The 18246-nt window shown below is 41.3% G+C and overlaps 1 protein-coding gene across 1 annotated transcript in view; it reads right to left on the bottom strand.

Annotated features, from left to right (window-relative positions):
* Positions 1 to 16631: 16631 nt before the first annotated feature.
* Positions 16632 to 18246, bottom strand: part of LOC142461572 (uncharacterized) — a 56244-nt gene continuing 54629 nt past the window's right edge. Inside the window, exon 11 of the mRNA XM_075563552.1 lies at positions 16632 to 17941. Within this exon, the coding sequence (XP_075419667.1) occupies positions 16951 to 17941 (991 nt within the window). The 3' untranslated portion in view covers positions 16632 to 16950. The remainder of the gene's footprint in view (positions 17942 to 18246) is intronic.

Genomic DNA, 18246 nt, shown 5'->3' with positions numbered 1-18246 from the left:
TTAGAGGGGTTTCCAGATAGAATTCTTCTGATGGGAACTATGAAGAGTACTGCATGCCTCACAAGGACAAAGTCCAGGTCCCCTATAGCAGAAACCTGGATGGTGCGGTATCGCCCCCACCATGGAATGGTTCCAAAGAGCAATTGTGTGATTGAGGGGTTAAATTAAAGAGACATCAGACAATGTAAACATGCAAGTGGTCACCTCTGGGACCCCCATGACTTTAGGAGCCAGATCTGCGCAGAGAATATATTACCAACCAAGATTTATATGTGCAGGGAAGGGTGTGTGTGTGTAAGCCCCACCTAATTACAGATAACTACATAAGATAACAAAGTGGGCTTTACCCTAACCCTACATTGGAGGAGTAACCTAACACCAGTGCCTGGAGCAGGTAAGGGGGAGTGGCTGTCCTCAGTGCCTGGAGAGCTATAGCACCCTTCCAGCTCTTATATTTAAAACAGCAGTGTAGATAGCAATTAGCCATGTGCTTGTAAGAGGTAACTTTAAGGTAGCACTATTATGTGGGCTCATAGTAAGGAAAAACATTAATTATGAGAATGTGATTGGGATGCTCCTTCACTCACAAAGGTGAAGGCCTCCCTCCACCCCAGAAACCCAGCTGCCAGCCTTCTTAATATATGAGAATAAAGGATTCATTCACATTCTCTCCCCTTCACATTCTCTGCTCACCACATTGGATAACCAAAGGTAGAAGAGAAATTCAGTCAAAAATGCATGACCAGGCAGATTCTACCATTAGAGTCTACACATGAAATGCTCGTCTTTTTCCCCATGTGCAGGCTGTCCCTCCCTTGTTTGCCCCCTAACTGACATGAAATCACCTTCTCATAGACAGAACTGTACTTACATAGACTCTGTAAGGTCTCTCTCTCCGGCTAGATTTCAATCTCAGTCCTTGGCTCCGGGTGAGAAAGATTTCACGCCGAAGCTGGGCTCGTGATCCAAGACTTTAATGAGAGTTAATAGAAGCAGCCTGGCAGAGACTGCTCCGGGTCACTCAAGGATCTGTCTCCTCCCTTGAAGACACCAGACAAGTCCCTCTCCCTTCCGGCCCCTGCCTTTTCAAGGGTTCCCGGGGGAGGTGTGGTGAATGACCCTAGGTCGCTCCCCTTGGCTGAATTGCAATCACCTGGCCCAGGTGCGCTGCTCCAAGTGTAACACCCATCCGAACCCACCGGTGGGAAAATCCAGCTTTGTCCTATGCTGGCTCTCCTGGGCATGCGTAAATGGACTTCCCAATTCCCTGGGCTAAGCTACCTAACGACTCCTCATATCCACAGTGTCCAGAGTGCTGTGTCCTTGGAAAAATTGAGGTTTATTTTGTTTCTTTGAGGTTTTGTTTATTTGTTTTTTGTTTGCTGGTTGGCTTGTTATTGTTGGTATAATTGGTCTCCTGAGGTTTTGATTTTGTCATACTATTGCCCCCGAAGTGAATGTGAATTGTTCATATTCCATGAACAAACAGATAGATCCTGGGCTCTCACTTAACTAGAGCCCCAATCCAAGAAGAGTTAATTCTGATAACATGACCCTACTCGATACCCACCTTCATGAAATGATCACTGAAAATAAGGATGCTTAAAGTGTGGTGAAGAAAGCAGATGGAACCTGGCTATCGGGTGTTAAATGCTGTATTTAAGCAAGCAGCCATTTAAGTAAGGAGTCAAATAAGTCCACATGGAAAAAGCATGCCCATGAGGGGAACCAACCCCTAACAAATAATCATGAGTCCGTTAATGGTAGTTGTACAGGTATACTATATAAAGATTATAGTAAAGTCATAGAAAATAAGAGAGATATGAGAGAGAGTAAAATAAAGGAGCCAGACACATTTCATGGTAGCATGCTCACCTCAGCCTCTCTTGATCATCCACGTGGAGGTGCTGGAGGAGCAGAGGAAGGGAAAGAGAGCCGGGAAAGAGGGTAGGGGAGAGCGGGAAGGAGAACCGGAGGAGAGGGGACCAGAGGTCCCAGAGGAGAGGAGTCAGAGGAGAAGGGACCAGGGGAGAGGGATTTATTTCTAACCAAGGCTTATATATCTTTTGGGGTGTGCAAGCCCCCTGATTACAGGTAAAGACATATGTCACAGGAAGGGGTTGTACTATAGGTAATACAGCAATGGGAGGGGGATGGTCTAGGGGTATATACAAAGTAGGAAGAGGAGGAATTCAGGATACCTATGTGACAAGACGGGTGGATTCTAGATTCAGGATGGCAGCCCAACCTTGGTTATCACTGAGCTGGTTTGTTCTAAGCTCTCTAGGGAAGTAATCACTACCCTATCAATAGGGTATGAGCCCCAAGTATGGTGGACCAGACAGTAGTCTGATTGCTCTGAATAGCTGATGCCTTCAGGGAGATAACTTAGCAGTCATTTACCATTAGTTGCAAGTAGTGTCCTAATTCTGACATATATTTGGGGTAAGGCCTCTTACCCCAAATTTCCCACACATGCCAGTATGTATGATCCAAAGATGACAATAACAAAATTCAAATATGATGAAGGCAAACATCATAGCTTGAACTGTGAATGCCCAATATGTAGAAGGCTCTGGAAGATAGTGGGAGCCCCCAAACCCAATTGTAAACTAATCAGATTAATCCTCTGGCAGACCCACTGTAGCCACAGGCAAGGGTCTCTAACACCTTTATTATCACGTAGAGTTAATTGCCATCTTGATTATGCTGGATCCAAATGAACTTGATATGTGTTACGGTGACTTCCCTGTTGACCCAACCTACATTTGTTCTCGGTGTATTTCTTGTTTGTTCCATGTGAATAATTTCTTCCCTGAATTTTAAAATGTTCATGGTGGCCTTTTATTTTATATTCATTATTTGTAATTTTATCATTAAATTGCTATTATTTATCTTTATCACTTTAATTTGTTTTTGTGTCATATTTCTGTTGGGTTTTTGAGTTTGGGAAGCATAGAAGGAATAGATGGATAGAGATAATAACTGATGCAAGGGCTTATGATGGATGTAGGTGTGAGGATGGGAGGTAGGGAGGATGAAGGGATTTGGAGAGAAAACAGTGTATTCTGGAGAGGGAAGGAAGCACTAGACCTGATTGTAATTACAGAACTCATTTTAAATGTAATGATTTAACCATGAAAAAAAGTTTTAAAATATATTGTGGTAATGATTGTCAAATTCTTCTTGATATGATTGAACAACTGAATTGTATGATATGTGGGTATGTACCAATAAAATTATAAATAAAGAAGCTCTGGTACATACACACAATGGGATACTTGGCATCCCTAAAAACAGGTATGAAAGTAGAAAACACTTCATGACACCGAGGGACCTGGAAACCATTGTTGCATGTGTTTCATGAGTCTGAAGAGGACTTTATAGATTGGTATCTAACATAAGGGGTAATATTGGACTTATGGACTTGATCTTGAGTGGACTCGCTATTCCACTGCTCTTGTATAGAAAACTCTTTCTTATATGAGTCTACCTGGATTTGTTTCTCTAGTCTTCCTGGACTAATACAATATGGTACTTTAGGAGTGGGGTACTAGAGAAACAAATCATGAAGATGGAGAGTGGATGTTTATTTGACTTCTGCCTCATGATAGTGTTTCTTCTTGGGCCAGAGATCAGTTTTGATTATTTTGTTTGTATTCTTTGCTTATTCCTATGTGAAATGGCAAAAATGAATGTTGTTAATGTATATTTTGAGCTCAGGGGTAGAAATCGCCTCTTGAATTTCTCAGAGACCATGCTGGTTAGAGAAAATGACTGACAGTAGGTCAAATTGGTTGAGGAAGCCTGGATCTGGCTTGATGCTCTGAGAGGCCTAATCCCATATTTTTTATTAGTAGAATAGTTTAGCTAAGGATTAAAATAAGCCAAATAAGGATTGAGCATGACTCTTAAGAATTGAGATTAGTTCTTAATTCTACTTTGTTTATACTGATTTCTTCTGCTTATTATTGTTGATGTAAATGATTATTGGGAAGTATGAAATTAGAGAGCTTGTAAACCCACATGCCTTGAACCATTCATGTTTTAATCTTTCAATGGGTTAGGACACACCTGCAAAGATGGCTCTGAAAAAATAAGCCCCACCAGTGCTTTGGAATACTCAGGATGTTTGTATTCAGAGAGTCTTGCCTAAGGGACCATTGTTGACGGATTGAAGGGAAAAGAAGGACCTCTTTGGATATTCGAATTTTGAACTAGTGGTGTTTGTCAGAAGCTGAAAAAAATCTGGAACCATGAAGAAAATTCCTCTCTAAGACTAAACGTTAAAGGGAGCCTGTGGCAGCCTGGAATGCTTGTTAGGTGACCACCTGGATCCACTCGTTGAGTGGAAGTGGGAGAGAATCAGCAATAGAGAGATGAGTTGAGTCTGGCCACTGACACCTGTGAACCTGGTTTACAGGAACTAGAGGAGAAGACGAGAGTGGGTTGACTGGTCTGAAGTTCATGATCTAGCACGGGGCTAGGCTTGTTGAGAATTTATGACTGTGCCATGGTCTAAAGGCAAGGTGAGCAACGGGCACCCTGGTCAGGCTAAGTGAGGCAGCCCACATTGAGTTGATCAGAATCTGACCAGATAAAGAGAATATTTTTTAGCCTCTGAACTGGTGCACATTGATGCAGAATTCACTTTATGAATGGCCTGCCCTGATTTGACTCTGCTTATGGATGTAGAATGCACAAGGTTTCAACTGGAATGAAGATTCTTCACATCAAAGATTAGGATTGTCTCATCAGAGGACAGGGTTGATGTAAGTGGGCAAAATAGAAATTGCATACCCAAAATTGGGGGGATAAAGATAAAGTGGTTGGCTTCCAAACATTCCTGGGTGGGGAAATGTATTCAAAGGGTTATAAGATTAAGGTGTAGGTGTTCACATAAGTATAGAATATTTTTGTATTGTTCACTGATAGAATGTTATATTTAAATAATGGTGGCACATTTTAAATTGTATGCATTTAAATTTTGTCCTATTAGGTACAGATATGATTATATTATAGTTTGTTTGAAAATTACATATGGCTAAAGAGTTATGTGAAAGTGTCAAATTGACAAGGGGTGGTCTGTGGTTGTTACGTAATCAGGTGTCAATTTGCGGATTCAGAGTAAATGGGTGGAGTTTAGTGGAGTCTAGCCTGTCAGTCAGGCAGTAGCTTGATGACCTCGTTTGCAAGCACTAAGGAGATAAATAGCTCACTAGAGGCAAGATACATGCTCACTCCCTGCGAGACATCCCTGTGGAGAAGACACACAGAGAGGCTTATGGAGCCAGACCTCTGGAGCTGGAGAAGCCAAATGGAGAGCCCTGCCAGCACTGAGATGCTTACAACACCACTAGATCCACAAGACTTCTCACACATTAGCCTGTGATCTTCCTGCATTCAGCGTCATTGCATGTCTTTCATGAGTCTGAAGAGGGCTTATTAGGTTGGTATTGGACATAAGGGCTAAGATCAGAATTATGGACTTGATCTGGACTGGGCTGGGCTGTTTTCTCAATATTCAACTACTCTTGTCTATAAAGCTTTCTTATCCACATATGAGTTTGCCTGGATTTGTTTCTCTGGTCTACCATACTAACACAATTGTTATGAGTAGTTAGTAGATCACAAAAGGAAAATGTTGTTTGAGTCCAGTGTGGTAAACATGAACACCAAGATGGAGGCAGGTTTCTGTTCTCAGGTCAAGTAATCATCTACCCAGTCTGCCAGGCAATGTGGTGGACCGCCTGCCTAGCATCCATGAACCATCTATCACATGCCAATGATACTAAGCTGGCTCTGCTCAGTACTCACCCTCATGAAGAAATCACTGAAGATACAGGTGCTACAGCAAAGTGTGGTGAAGCAAATAGGTGGAGGCTGGCTTTCAATTGCAAAAGTGTCTGGATTCTTAAAGGCGTGTAGTCAAACAAGCAGCCATCTAAGTGAGCCTTCAACTAAATCCACATCGAAGAATTGTACCTGCCTGTGTGATCCAAAGATGACAACAACAAAATACAAATATGACGGGAAAGAGAACTTAATAATGAATACACAATTTGTAAAAGGTTATGGAGCACACGGGAAGCCCAAAATCCATCTGCAGACTCTCTAGTCAGATTAAGCCTCTGGCAGATCCCCTCTAGCCACAGGCAAGGGACTCCAATAGCTTAACTATGAGACAGATCATTGTAAACTTGATAATGGTAGATTGAACCATGGTATAATTTGATACTTGGTCATCTGACCTCCCTCTTGACCCAACCTGAATTTGCTCCAGGCTCAAGTATCACTGGCTTGTTCCATGACAGAAATGTCTTCTCTGGTTTTTAAAATACCGATGGTAATGTTTCCTTTATACCCTTATTTTTATCTTTATATTATTAGTATTTTCTTCTTGACATTTTGTTTTGGTTTTGGTTTGTATTGTTTCTGCTGGGTTTTCCAGGTCGTGAAGCACAGAAGTGGCTGAACAGATACAATAACTGATGCAATGGCTTATTGGGACGTGGGCGTAGGGTGTGAATGGTGGGACCATTTGTGGAGCAAACCAGGAATTCAGAAGCACTGAGACAGCATGAGAAATGATTGTGATGATGTATTTACAATTCTTTTAAAAGAAATTTAGCTATGGAAGTGTATTATATGTGAATACTATACCAAGAAAATATTGTTGTTGTTTTTTAAAGGAAACCAAACTTCGCCCATGGTCACCATGGGTAGAAGGGTACTGAAGTACTTGGCTTGGCGGCCACTGAGTTTATGTTAATGGTGGTGGAATAATTTGGAAAAATATATAAATAATGGTTTCACAACACAAACAGTATAATCAATGGTACTGAATTATACATGTAGACGTTGTGGAATTGGAGAATGTTTTGTCGTGTATATTTTTTGCCTTAAAAAAATAATTACACATACTCTCTCACTCAATCAATCACTCTCTCACTCACTCTCTCATTCTCTCTTACTCACTCTCTCACTCTCACTCACTCACTCACTCACACTCACTCACTCTCATTCTCACTCTCTCACACTCACTCTCACTCACACTCACTGTCTCACACTCACTCTCACTCTCTCACACTCTCACTCATTCTCTCACTCACTCTCTCATGCACTCTCACTCACTTTCACTCACAAAAAAGAAAAAAAATAATTACACAAATAATAAGTACAATGAGAAAATGTTCTAAACTTGATTTTAGTGATAATTATACAACTTTTGTTATGATTGAGTTATTGAATTCTATGATATGTGGATGAAGTGTCAATAAAACTGTTAAACATAATTTTTGTTTTATATTTAGAGAATCACAGTTCTGTGAGGTTTTAATAATTAGTCATGAGCCATGCAATTAAATAATCGTTTTACTGGGGTGTGTCCAGCTCTTATCACAATCCATACTTACATCCATTGTATCAAGCACATTTGTACATGTTGCCATCATCATTTTCAAAGAATATTCTTTCTACCCGAACCCTTGGTATCAGCTCATTTCCCCCCTCCCCCACCCTCTCTCTCTCATGCACCCTTGATAATTGATTAATTTTTTTCCATGTCATACACTGACCGACTCCATTCACCCACTTTTTTGTTGTCTGTCCCCTTGGGAGGGGGTTATATATAGACCATTGAATCAATTCTCCCTTTCTCCCCCACCTTCCTTTTCCCCTCCTAGTATCACAACTCTCATGATTGGTCCTGAGGGATTTATTGGTCCTGAATTCTCTGTGTTTCCAGCTCTTATCTGTACTGTGTGCATGCTCTTGTCTAGTCGGATTTGTAACAGAATTTTTGCCAATACCATAAAAAATTATGCTGAGCACCCCCCTCCAAAAGCAGCAGACATTTTGACCAGAGGGATAAGCAAACCTAACTGATATTGAAATAAAGAAGGTGAATGGGAGGGGAGAATGTATGTCTTGGAGAAGGCAATTACATTTCTTTTCTTTTTAAGATTTTATAGTTTATGAATTCTGTGGTGATAAATCCACACAACCATTGCAGATCAAGTCCCTGTAGATATATATATGTGTTATCCCAGCACAGACAGCAGCATACTTCAGGAATGTCCTGGAAATGTGATTTTTGACCTTGAATACAACACCATTCTTCCTGAATTAGCCATTTAATATACAGCCATGTTGATGCTTTTATGAGGCGGAGGCAAAAAGAGTCTACATTGAGCCTGGAGCACATCTGGAAAATTGTAACAAACCAACAAAAATTACAGGAGCTGACCTAAGGCAGCTTCTAATAATGGAATTTGTGCCATTCTGGACAAGAAACTAGTGTGTAACTACTAACATCCACTAACGCACTCTGATAGGAACGATTTCATAAGTGCGTACAGTGGTGAGAGAGGAAAGGTAACGCTGAGAGCACAGTGGCAGTAACCATTATAGGACGAATGCTTGAAACAGAACACCAGTCTGTTTAAAGCACAGCAAGAACAATAGTTTCAGGAAGGCGTTAACAGCGGCTCTGCAGTCGAGATATTGTTGTTGTTTGGTGCCATGGGGTCAATTCCAGTCATAGCAACTGAGTTATGGTCCCGATGATGGGATCCCAAGTTCTCATCAAGACTGCCTACCTTAAAGAAAGCTGATGGTGCCTGGCTATGGAAAGATATTGTGTCTGGGGTCTTAAAGGCTTGAAGATAAACATGTGGCCATCTAGCTGAAAAGCAGCAAAGCCCACAAGGAAGAAGCACAGCAGCCTGTGTGATCATGAGGTGTGGGTGGGATCAGGTAAGACCCAGAACAAAATCATACCCAAGGTGAATGTGGAGTATGGGGCATAGAGACCAAATGTCCATCTGTAGACAACTGGACATCCTCCTACATAGGAGTCATAGGGAAGTAAGGAGCCAGTCAGTGTGCACTACAGCACCGATATGAAGCACACAACTTTCCTCTAGTTCTTTGGTGCTTCCTTCCCCCAGTATCATGACTTCAATTCTACCTTACAAATCGGATTAGACCAGAACATGCACACTGCTACAGACAAGAGCTGGCAACACACTGGCAATCCAGGATAGATAAACCCCTCAGGGCTAACAACGAGAGTAGAGATACCAGGAGGATTAGGGAAGGGTGGGGGATGAAGGGGGAATTGGTCATAAGAATCAACCTAGAGGGAGGGGGTAGAGGGGAGGGAGGGGAAAAAAAAGGACCTGATGCAAAGGGCTTAAGTGGAGAGCAAATGCTTTGAGAATGATTGGGGCAGGGAATGTACAGATGTGCTTTATACAATTGATGTATGTATATGTGTGAACTGTGATAAGAGTTGTATGAGCCCCTAATAAATTGTTAAAAAAAAAAAGAAAATGATTAGGGCAAAGAATGTACAGATATGCTTTGTACAATTGATGTATGTATATGTATGGATTGTGATAAGAGTTGTATGAGCCCCTAATAAAATGTTTTTTTAAAAAAAGAATCAACCTAGAACCCCATCTTGGGTATGAATAATAGAAAAATGGGAGAAAGGCGACGGAGAATGAAGTAAGATATGAAAATAATCTATAACTTATCAAGGGCTCATGAGGGAGGGTGGTTGGGGAGAGAGGAAGAAATGAGCAGATATCGGGCTCAATTGGGAAGGGAATTTTTTCAAAATGATGATGGCGGCATATGTGCAAATATACTTGACTCACTGGATGAATGTATGTATTGTGATAGAGATGTGAGAACCCCCAATAAGAGTATTTAATAAAAGAAAGGAACCTCCAATAAAATTTTTAAAAATTAAAAAAAATGCCCGCTTTCCCACCTGCACTGTACCACCATTGTTCTTCTCCCTGATCACTGCAGGCATCTTCAGCAGACTTCTGTATTTACTCTGCTCAAGTTCTCCTGTCTTGCAGTAAATTCCGGGGACATATGAGGTTAACAACAAATGTTCCAGTTCAGACATGCACAGTTTTATTCCAAATAAACTCTGCTTAAGCATATCTCTGTTATCACCAAATGGTTTCAGGCAAGAAATATACTCATCTGTTTCATTAAGGTACCTTAAAAAGTTGGGGTGGAGGGTGGTAGAATTGTTTTTGTGCCAGTGTTAGTCCTGGTCGACTAGAGAAATTCATAGACATTCATATGTGTATACGAAAGAACTTTATATAAAAGAGGAACTGTGTATTGAAAAAACATCCCAGCCAAGTACAGATAAAGTCCAAAAGTACAATAATAGCATATATGTCTGATACCAGTCTATAAATTCCTCTTTAGATTCAGGCAACACATGCAATGACACCGAATGCAGGAAGATCCCAGACAAGTGGGTGGAAAGTCTTGTGGATCCAGTGGCAGTAGAAGCATCTCAGCACTGGTGTATCTCCATGTGGCTTCACCAGTTCCAGGGTTCTGTATCCATCAGCAGAGCTCCATGAGTCTTGACAGCAGGAAGACTAAGCAGAGAAAGTATGTGTGTCCCGCCTCCAGGGAAGAAGATAGGAGTTCTCAGAATCATCAGAAGGCTATGCCCATACAAACACATCATTGGCTATCACCTGTTTGACAGGCTACATAGACTTCACTCTTTTGCTCAAGGTGATAGTATATGATGTAACTACTACATATGGCAGTGGGGTTTGAGATAAGAGCTAACAACACTTTTTATAAATCTTAAGTGCACATTTTCCGGACTCACTGAAATTCTGCAATAAGATTGTGGGAATGAAACCTCACATAAAACAAGTTTTCAGGTGAACCAAGTGTTTTAAGATAGATTTACAAGGTCTCAAAGATGACTCCAAGGGAACAGGGACCATCAACTTACAGAATGAAGAAACTGTCTGAAGTCCACAAACTAGTGAAAGAAGAACATAGAATTAGCGCTGATGTGAGAACTACTAACACTGATATCTCAAATGGTTCATCATTCCTATTGACTTCAGCAATCTTTCAGGTGTGCCTAAAGCATTGTATGAAGATAAGCTAGCTCAAGCTGATCTTTTCATCAGTCTTTTAAGCAAGATCAAAGCTAATGAAAATGATTTTATGCAATGAATTGTAACAGAGGATGGAAGTGAAGATGAGTTGAAAATAGTGGCTCTGAAGTGATCAGCTGTGCACACATCCATGGGGACTGGTCCTACACCCCATGGACACTGCCCAGTGCAGCAAGGACATGGTGTGGCATGGTAATGGGCTATGAGAAAGCCAACCCCAGCCAGCCACACTTTGGGATCCTGTCCAACCACATTTGCAAGCAGAGGAGCGCCAAAGTTGAGAGCAAGATCTTAAAGTGAGGCTCCCTCCAGGCCAGCTAGGTTAAGTGTGGTCTTAGGCGAGCCTCACCAGATTGACTGCATTTCAGTGCATGTTCTCCTCCCTTTCTTATTGTCTATGATTTTACTATAATCTTTATATATTATCGCTGTACAATTGTGCCTACAGAACCTCCATGGTTCTTAGGGACTGGTTTACTCTAACAATATCTCTGTTATCACTGGATGATTGCAGGCAAATACTCATTGTAATACACCTGTCTTTGTTTCATTGTGACGCCTAAAAAGGGTGGTGGTGGTATTCTTTTGTGCCATGGTGCGTTACTCCAGGTTGACTAGAGAAACAAATATAGACAATCATCTGTGTATACAAAAGCTTTCTATAAAAGAGCAATTATATATTGAGAAAACATCACAGTCCAGACCAGGTCGTCAATAAGTTCAGTATTAGCCATATGTCCAACACCAGTCTATAAATTCCTCTTCAGACTCACACAACACATGCAATGACACCAGATGCAGGAAGATCACAGGCCAGTGGGTGGAAAGTCTTGTGGATCGAATGGCAGTGGAAGCATCTCAGTGCTGTTGTGGGTCTCTATGTGGCTTCTCCAGTCCAGGGCTCTGGCTCCATCAGCATAGCTCCATGGGGCTTGTCAGCAGGAAGACAAAGCAGAAAGAGAGTATGTATCCCGACTCCAGGGAAGAAGACAGGAGTTTCCAGAATCCTCAGGAGAAGGCTATGTTTGACAGGCTAGACTACACTCCTTTGCTCAAGTTGACAGTAGATTATGTAACTACCACACACAGGGAAAAATGATTTTGAGATAAGGGCTAATTTAACACTTTTTACAAATCTTAAGTACATATCTTCCTGAATCACTGAAATGCTGCAACATTTATGGGAATGCTGCCTCACAGAAAACAAATTTTTAGATGGACTTATTGTTTTAAGATAGATCTACAAGATCTCAAAAGATGACTCAAGGGGGGAGCGGGGAGGGAGGGAAAAAAAAGAGGACCTGATGCAAAGGGCTTAAGTGGAGAGCAAATGCTTTGAAAATGATTAGGGCAAAGAATGTACGATGTGCTTTATACAATTGATGTATGTATATGTATGGATTGTGATAAGAGTTGTATGAGCCCCTAATAAAATATAAAAAAATTTTAATTTAATTTAAAATAAAAGATGACTCAAGAGAAGGGAGACCAACAATCTTACAGAATAAAGAAATTGTGTCTGAAGCCCACAAATGGGTGGAAGATCAAAGAACTACCACTGATATGAGAACTACTAACAATGATGTCTCAAATGGTTCATCAGTCCCATCTTGACTTCAGCATACTTTCAGTTCAAGGGATGCCTAAACCATTGTATGAAGATTAGCTGCCTCAAAGAGCTGATCTTTTCATCAGTCTTTTAAGCAAAATCAAAGCTAAGGATAATTTTATGGAATGAATTTTAACAGAAGATGGGTCTTAGATATAACCCACGTGAGACAGGGAGTGAAGATGAGTCGAAAATAGTGGCTCTGAAGTGATCAGCTGGCCAGTTTAAAGCAAAGGCAGAGAGGCCCACTGCGAAGGTTGTGTGATATTGTCTTGTAGGACACGGCCGTCAGGAGGCTTAGTGTGAAAAGGTTTTAAGCAAATAGGAAGTCTCCGTGGTGAGAACGTTGCCCTGAGGAAAGTTTTCATCACAACAGTGGAGGTGCCCATCCTTTGAGGGTAGCTGGTCTGTGGGCCGTGCTAAGGGCTGCACCACAAGAATTTCATTGGGAAACCTTACCCCACCCACCCTACAGCCCTGAGATTGCCCCTCCGGGCTTCTCTTTGTTCCCCCCAAATCAAAGCATGCCATACAGACAGGTGATTCAACAATTTGAGGAATGTCCCTCTGCCTGCTTTCATTTTGAGAGATTTCAGTAGCTATGGTGGCATGTAAGAAGCCTTGGTGGCACAGTGAATTAAGCATTTTGGATGCAAACTGAAAATTCTATGGTTAGAATCCACCAGGCTCACTGTGGGTGAAAGAGGCGGGTCTGCATCTATCTGTAATGATTTACAGCCTCAAACCCAATGGTACAGTTCTACTCTGTCCTGTAGGATTGCTATGAGTTGGAATGCACTCAGTGGCAGTGGGTGGACACACACTACTGACAGGCAGGAAGCTTAGGGAGGATGAGCTGGCCATGCCACTAATAGAGGGGCTCCTTTGAAAGGCAATCAGGTTCTCACTAGAAGGCTATAGAAGAGATGTTTGCAGTAAAGGACCCACAGCGTGGGCTCGCTCACTAAAGACACAGCTTGGACACACACACAGATTAAAGCCCCCCAAGCATGTACACTAGAATCAGCAACATATGGCCCAGACACTTGAGTTCTGCCTGTCTTCACATGGCTCTCCACGTGGCACTTCACGTAGCTCTCCACCCTCCCCAGATGCGGCTTCATCTCTGCCAGAGCCTCAGCCTCTTGCATGGCTCTTCCCAGGGCCCTACAAGCACTCCAGAGACAGTCTTGAGATTGTACTGCCCCAGACTGCCTTCTCACTCCTAAGTTTACTTGGACCTACGACTGTGCCTCTGCCGGTGAATCCTTCCAGTGTGGAGACGCAAGAACTGAGTAAAACTGTCCCATCCCCTAACACTATCATGATGCTTTTCAAATTTGCCTGAACCATCTGCCGACCCCTCACCACAGAAAGCTCCTCTTTTGTTTCCACCTCCATCAAGCATTCTGTCAAATGGAGGCTCCTGGGACCCTGGAGTCAGTCAATGAATTAAACAATAAAACACAATAAAGAAATAGATAAAATATATAAAAACAATAATCTAATAAATCAGTAACGCAATCAAAAAGTCTATCAAGTCATTCAAGCAAACACATGCCTATGGGAAATTCCCCCAATTTCCAATTGTTTAAGGCAGTATCATTTCACTTTTCGAAGTGGTTGTACATATTCACAGACCCATCAGCAGGGTGTGATGGTTCCAATCTCTCTGCATCCTCTAGCACTTGTTTTGTTAGTTTCCTTTCCCCCCATTGGGCTGTCACTGTTGGGATAAGAGGTGGTATCTCAATGTTGCTCTGATTTGCATCTCCCACATGGTTCGTGGTCATAAATAGTTCTTCCTATGTGTGTTAGCCATTTGCATGTCATCTTGGGTGCACTGTTTGTGTTCTTAGCATATTCATTTAATCAGGTTATTTATCTTTGTCTAACTGATGGGTGACAGATTTTCATATATTTTAGAGATTAGTCCCGTGTCCATGGTTTTATTGTTTGTTTGCACCCACTACATGGGTTCTCTTCCTACTCGTCATTTGATGCATGTCAGTGTCTTGTTTTTAAGGTCTCAGCTATCCATTTAGTTTTCTCCCTTGAGTTCCCTTCATTATAGTTGATAGAATGCCCATGCCCCGCAATAGGGCCCTTAAGTTTGTCCTTATTTTCTCATTGATGAGCTCCATAACTGTGGGATTTATATTTAGTTCTTTGATCCATGTTGAGTTCCTTTTTGTACATGGGGCCAGTTATAGGTCCTTTTCCATTCCTCTGCAGATGGAAATTCAATTTTGTTATTATCATTGGTTGAAGAAACGATCCCCTGCCTCATTCAATGTGTTTGGACCCCTTGTCCAGATCAGTTGTATGTGGATTAATTTATTTTTGAGTTCTCTATTCTGTTCCATTGGTCTATGTAACTATCATTGTACCAGTACAGTGCACTGCTAAATAATTATAAAGCACAATTGAGAGGAAAAGTGTCAGTGAGAAAGAAAGCCACCTGACAAGTCTTTCTGATGAGTCACCATGTATCCGAAACAGGGAGGCTGTGAATCTAAACACCCAGGGCCTTACCAATTGAGGAAATAGTTGGGTCCCAAACAAAAGGGGCCACTGTTTACAGGCTAGCCACCTGGAACCACCACCATTTTTTGAAAAATGCCAGTCCTGAGCAAAGGATCCTGCTATAAGGGCCTGTCAGGTCTGGGCAATGTCTCACTATTTTCCTTTTGGTAACAAAATCCTGCTGGAGGACTGTCCCCATTGTGTCCTAACTTACTGCTCAGTAAACCTGCTGTGCTGCCACCTCCAACCTGCTTGTTCGGTGACCAGGTACATCTTTGGGATACAATGCCATTTCAGTTGGATACTCTCCGGCTCCAAGAAGGGAAATGGTCCCAGTTCCCCTATGTATAGACTTTATGTTTTTGCGGGAATACCCAGAAATTTGATCAAGCAGTTCCCCAAGTATCCCACCTACGCGCACCCCAGCCTTCCCAGCCACTCTGATTTGTAAAAAGGAAACTAATTCAGAAAAAAGCAGAAGTTACCTTTAAATCTCACTCCACGAGAGCAACTGGTCAAAAGAGTACACGCGCCCCATCCCCCCAGGAGCCTGACCCATATTCCAGAGACTTGCCTGGTGAATCTAGAACTGGAGGGGTGGCTCTATCACACCCTATACCTTTTACATGATGTGGTCAGAGGCAATGGGTTCATGCTCTATGTTCAGGAGAAGCATGAAGAGCTTTTTTTCAAAGATCAATGTAGTATGCTCAGGGAAGTTGCTAGTTTTCAATATAGCAAACACAATGACTATTATCTCCCTGGCCTACCTCTAAAGGAATGAGATCCTACTCCTACAGTGAAAAGATGGTTCAGGATAAATCACACAGCGGATTGATGATGCTCACCTAAGAGTGAATTTTGCAAGTGAGGAGGTCTATCAAGAAGCATTATAGAAACACTTTGAACAAGGTGATTTTTGGGTAGGTATTAATACTTATTAGTATTTAAAATTTTTCTTATAACAATATAGTTTTGTGTACCTCTTTTATTATCCTTATTGATACTCTTGCTGAAGTACTAACTGTATGAAATAAAACTACCTTTCAGAATATCTTTTGTTTTACATAAAATAGTCATTGGGGTAGAGAACCGGTTGTTAAATTATTTGAGTCTCACCACCAGTTGTATTCTCCTCCAGCTGCAGGTATTGCTTAGAGAATACTCTTTTGGTTGGAGGTGGGTTAATCTTAACTTCTGAAGGGTAGAAGCAACGGTTTCTTCATGAATTCTACCAGAATCAAAAGATTAGTGCAAAAGAGGAGCAGAGTACTGGATGCCTCAGCTAGACACTGTGGCACAGAGCAGCATCAAATTCAAAATGATGATAATTTAAGGGAATAATGATCAAGAGATGTGAATTTAGTAGACAATGTAAGATATTTGCACAGCCTTAAAAAAAAACAAACCTGGCCACGAGAACTTAATAATTACAAAGGGTAAAATTCTTAACTATTCAGTGGGTAAATGTCAAAAAGATGAAGCAAAGCACAACCAATTAGCCAAAAACCACTCTCAATCCAAATATAAGATCAGCATATTTTATTGCAACTTAACATCAACTTAAAAAGTTTTAACTACAAACTTACATATGTTCAAGGCTGCTCCCTAAATCCTTACCTGTGATACAAAAAGCTTTGAGATAATTTTAGCATGAACTGAGAGAGTACACACCTGCATAGCTGCTCCTGATACTGAAGAAGTAACCACTGATTAAGACAGATGTATACTTACAATGAAACTATTAGTTTTCCCATATGCACGACACATTAATTTTCATGATCCCTTCTTTCAATTTCTGTTGCCTTCTCACTCACTGAGATGCTTTCTCTTATGAAAGACTTCAAGGAATTTTTAGTATGAAGCATCAGTCTGTGGTACACCATCCTTCCTTAAGATTTCTCTATTGCAAGTGTATTTGTGCATAGAGATGTCTGAGGACCAACGAAAGGTTTTGCCGCATTCCTTACACTCATAAGGCCTCTCTCCACTATGAACCCTCCTATGTCTGTTGAGGGATGAATAATGAGAAAAGGCTCTGCCACATTCCTTACACTCATAGGACCTCTCTCCACTGTGAACTCTCCTATGTCTGATGAGGGATGAATAATGAGAAAAGGATTTGCCACATTCTTTACATTTATAAGGCTTCTCTCCACTGTGAATTATCATGTGTTGAATGACATTTGAGGACACACTAAAGGCTTTCCCACATTCTCTACATACATATGGCTTCTCCCCACTGTGAGTTCTCATATGACTATTGAGGGATGAAGACCGAACAAAAGCTTTCCCACATTCCTGACATTCATAAGGCCTCTCTCCACTGTGATTTCTCATATGTGCAATAAGGCCTGAAGACTGAAGAAAGGCTTTCCCACATTCCCTACACACATATGGCTTCTCTCCACTGTGAGTTCTCATATGACTTTTGAGGGATGAAGACTGACCAAAGGCTTTCCCACATTCCTTACATTCATAAGGCCTTTCTCCATTGTGACTTCTCATATGTGTACGGAGGGATGAGGGATAGCGAAAGGCTTTGCCACATTCTTTACATTCATAGGGTTTCTTTCCGGTAACAGTCTGGATTGGTGCCCTGGGGTAAGGAGGCCAACTGCAGACTTCCTCACATCCCTTGTATTGATAGGAACCATATTCAAAGTGAGAGCTGATACGTTGTGTAAGTGAAGAATGATCCATGGAGGATTTTTCATACTGAAGGTAAGATGAGTAGGCTTCCACAGGAGTTCTTCTGAGCACAGAGAGATCTAGAACCCACCTGAAGGATTGTTCACACTGAGAGTCTTCATTGACTTCACTGACATTCTCTATCATATGTTGCCTGTTTAAAACAAGAAAGAAACAATTAAACATTACATATTTGTTACTTTCAAAAAACACTAAAAAACATGTTATCTTTTTTACCTTGAATTGGTTCATGTCTCAGATTAAATCATCTGACGAAGATGTTACCATTAATCTCATTCTATTTCTACACTTTGGTGATTTCTAATTGTATATAAGCAAAATATGATTTATTTATTCAGTATTTCACATACATAAGATCTCACAAAATGGTAGTCATCAGTCAAAATTCCCTTAACAGTAACAGGATTGAGATGCATGTACCATAAGGGTTACAATGCA

Source organism: Tenrec ecaudatus, chromosome 11, assembly GCF_050624435.1.
Source record: "Tenrec ecaudatus isolate mTenEca1 chromosome 11, mTenEca1.hap1, whole genome shotgun sequence".
NCBI lineage: Eukaryota > Metazoa > Chordata > Mammalia > Afrosoricida > Tenrecidae > Tenrec > Tenrec ecaudatus.
Note: the sequence above shows the minus strand (reverse complement) of the source record. Positions and strands in the feature narration are given on the sequence as shown.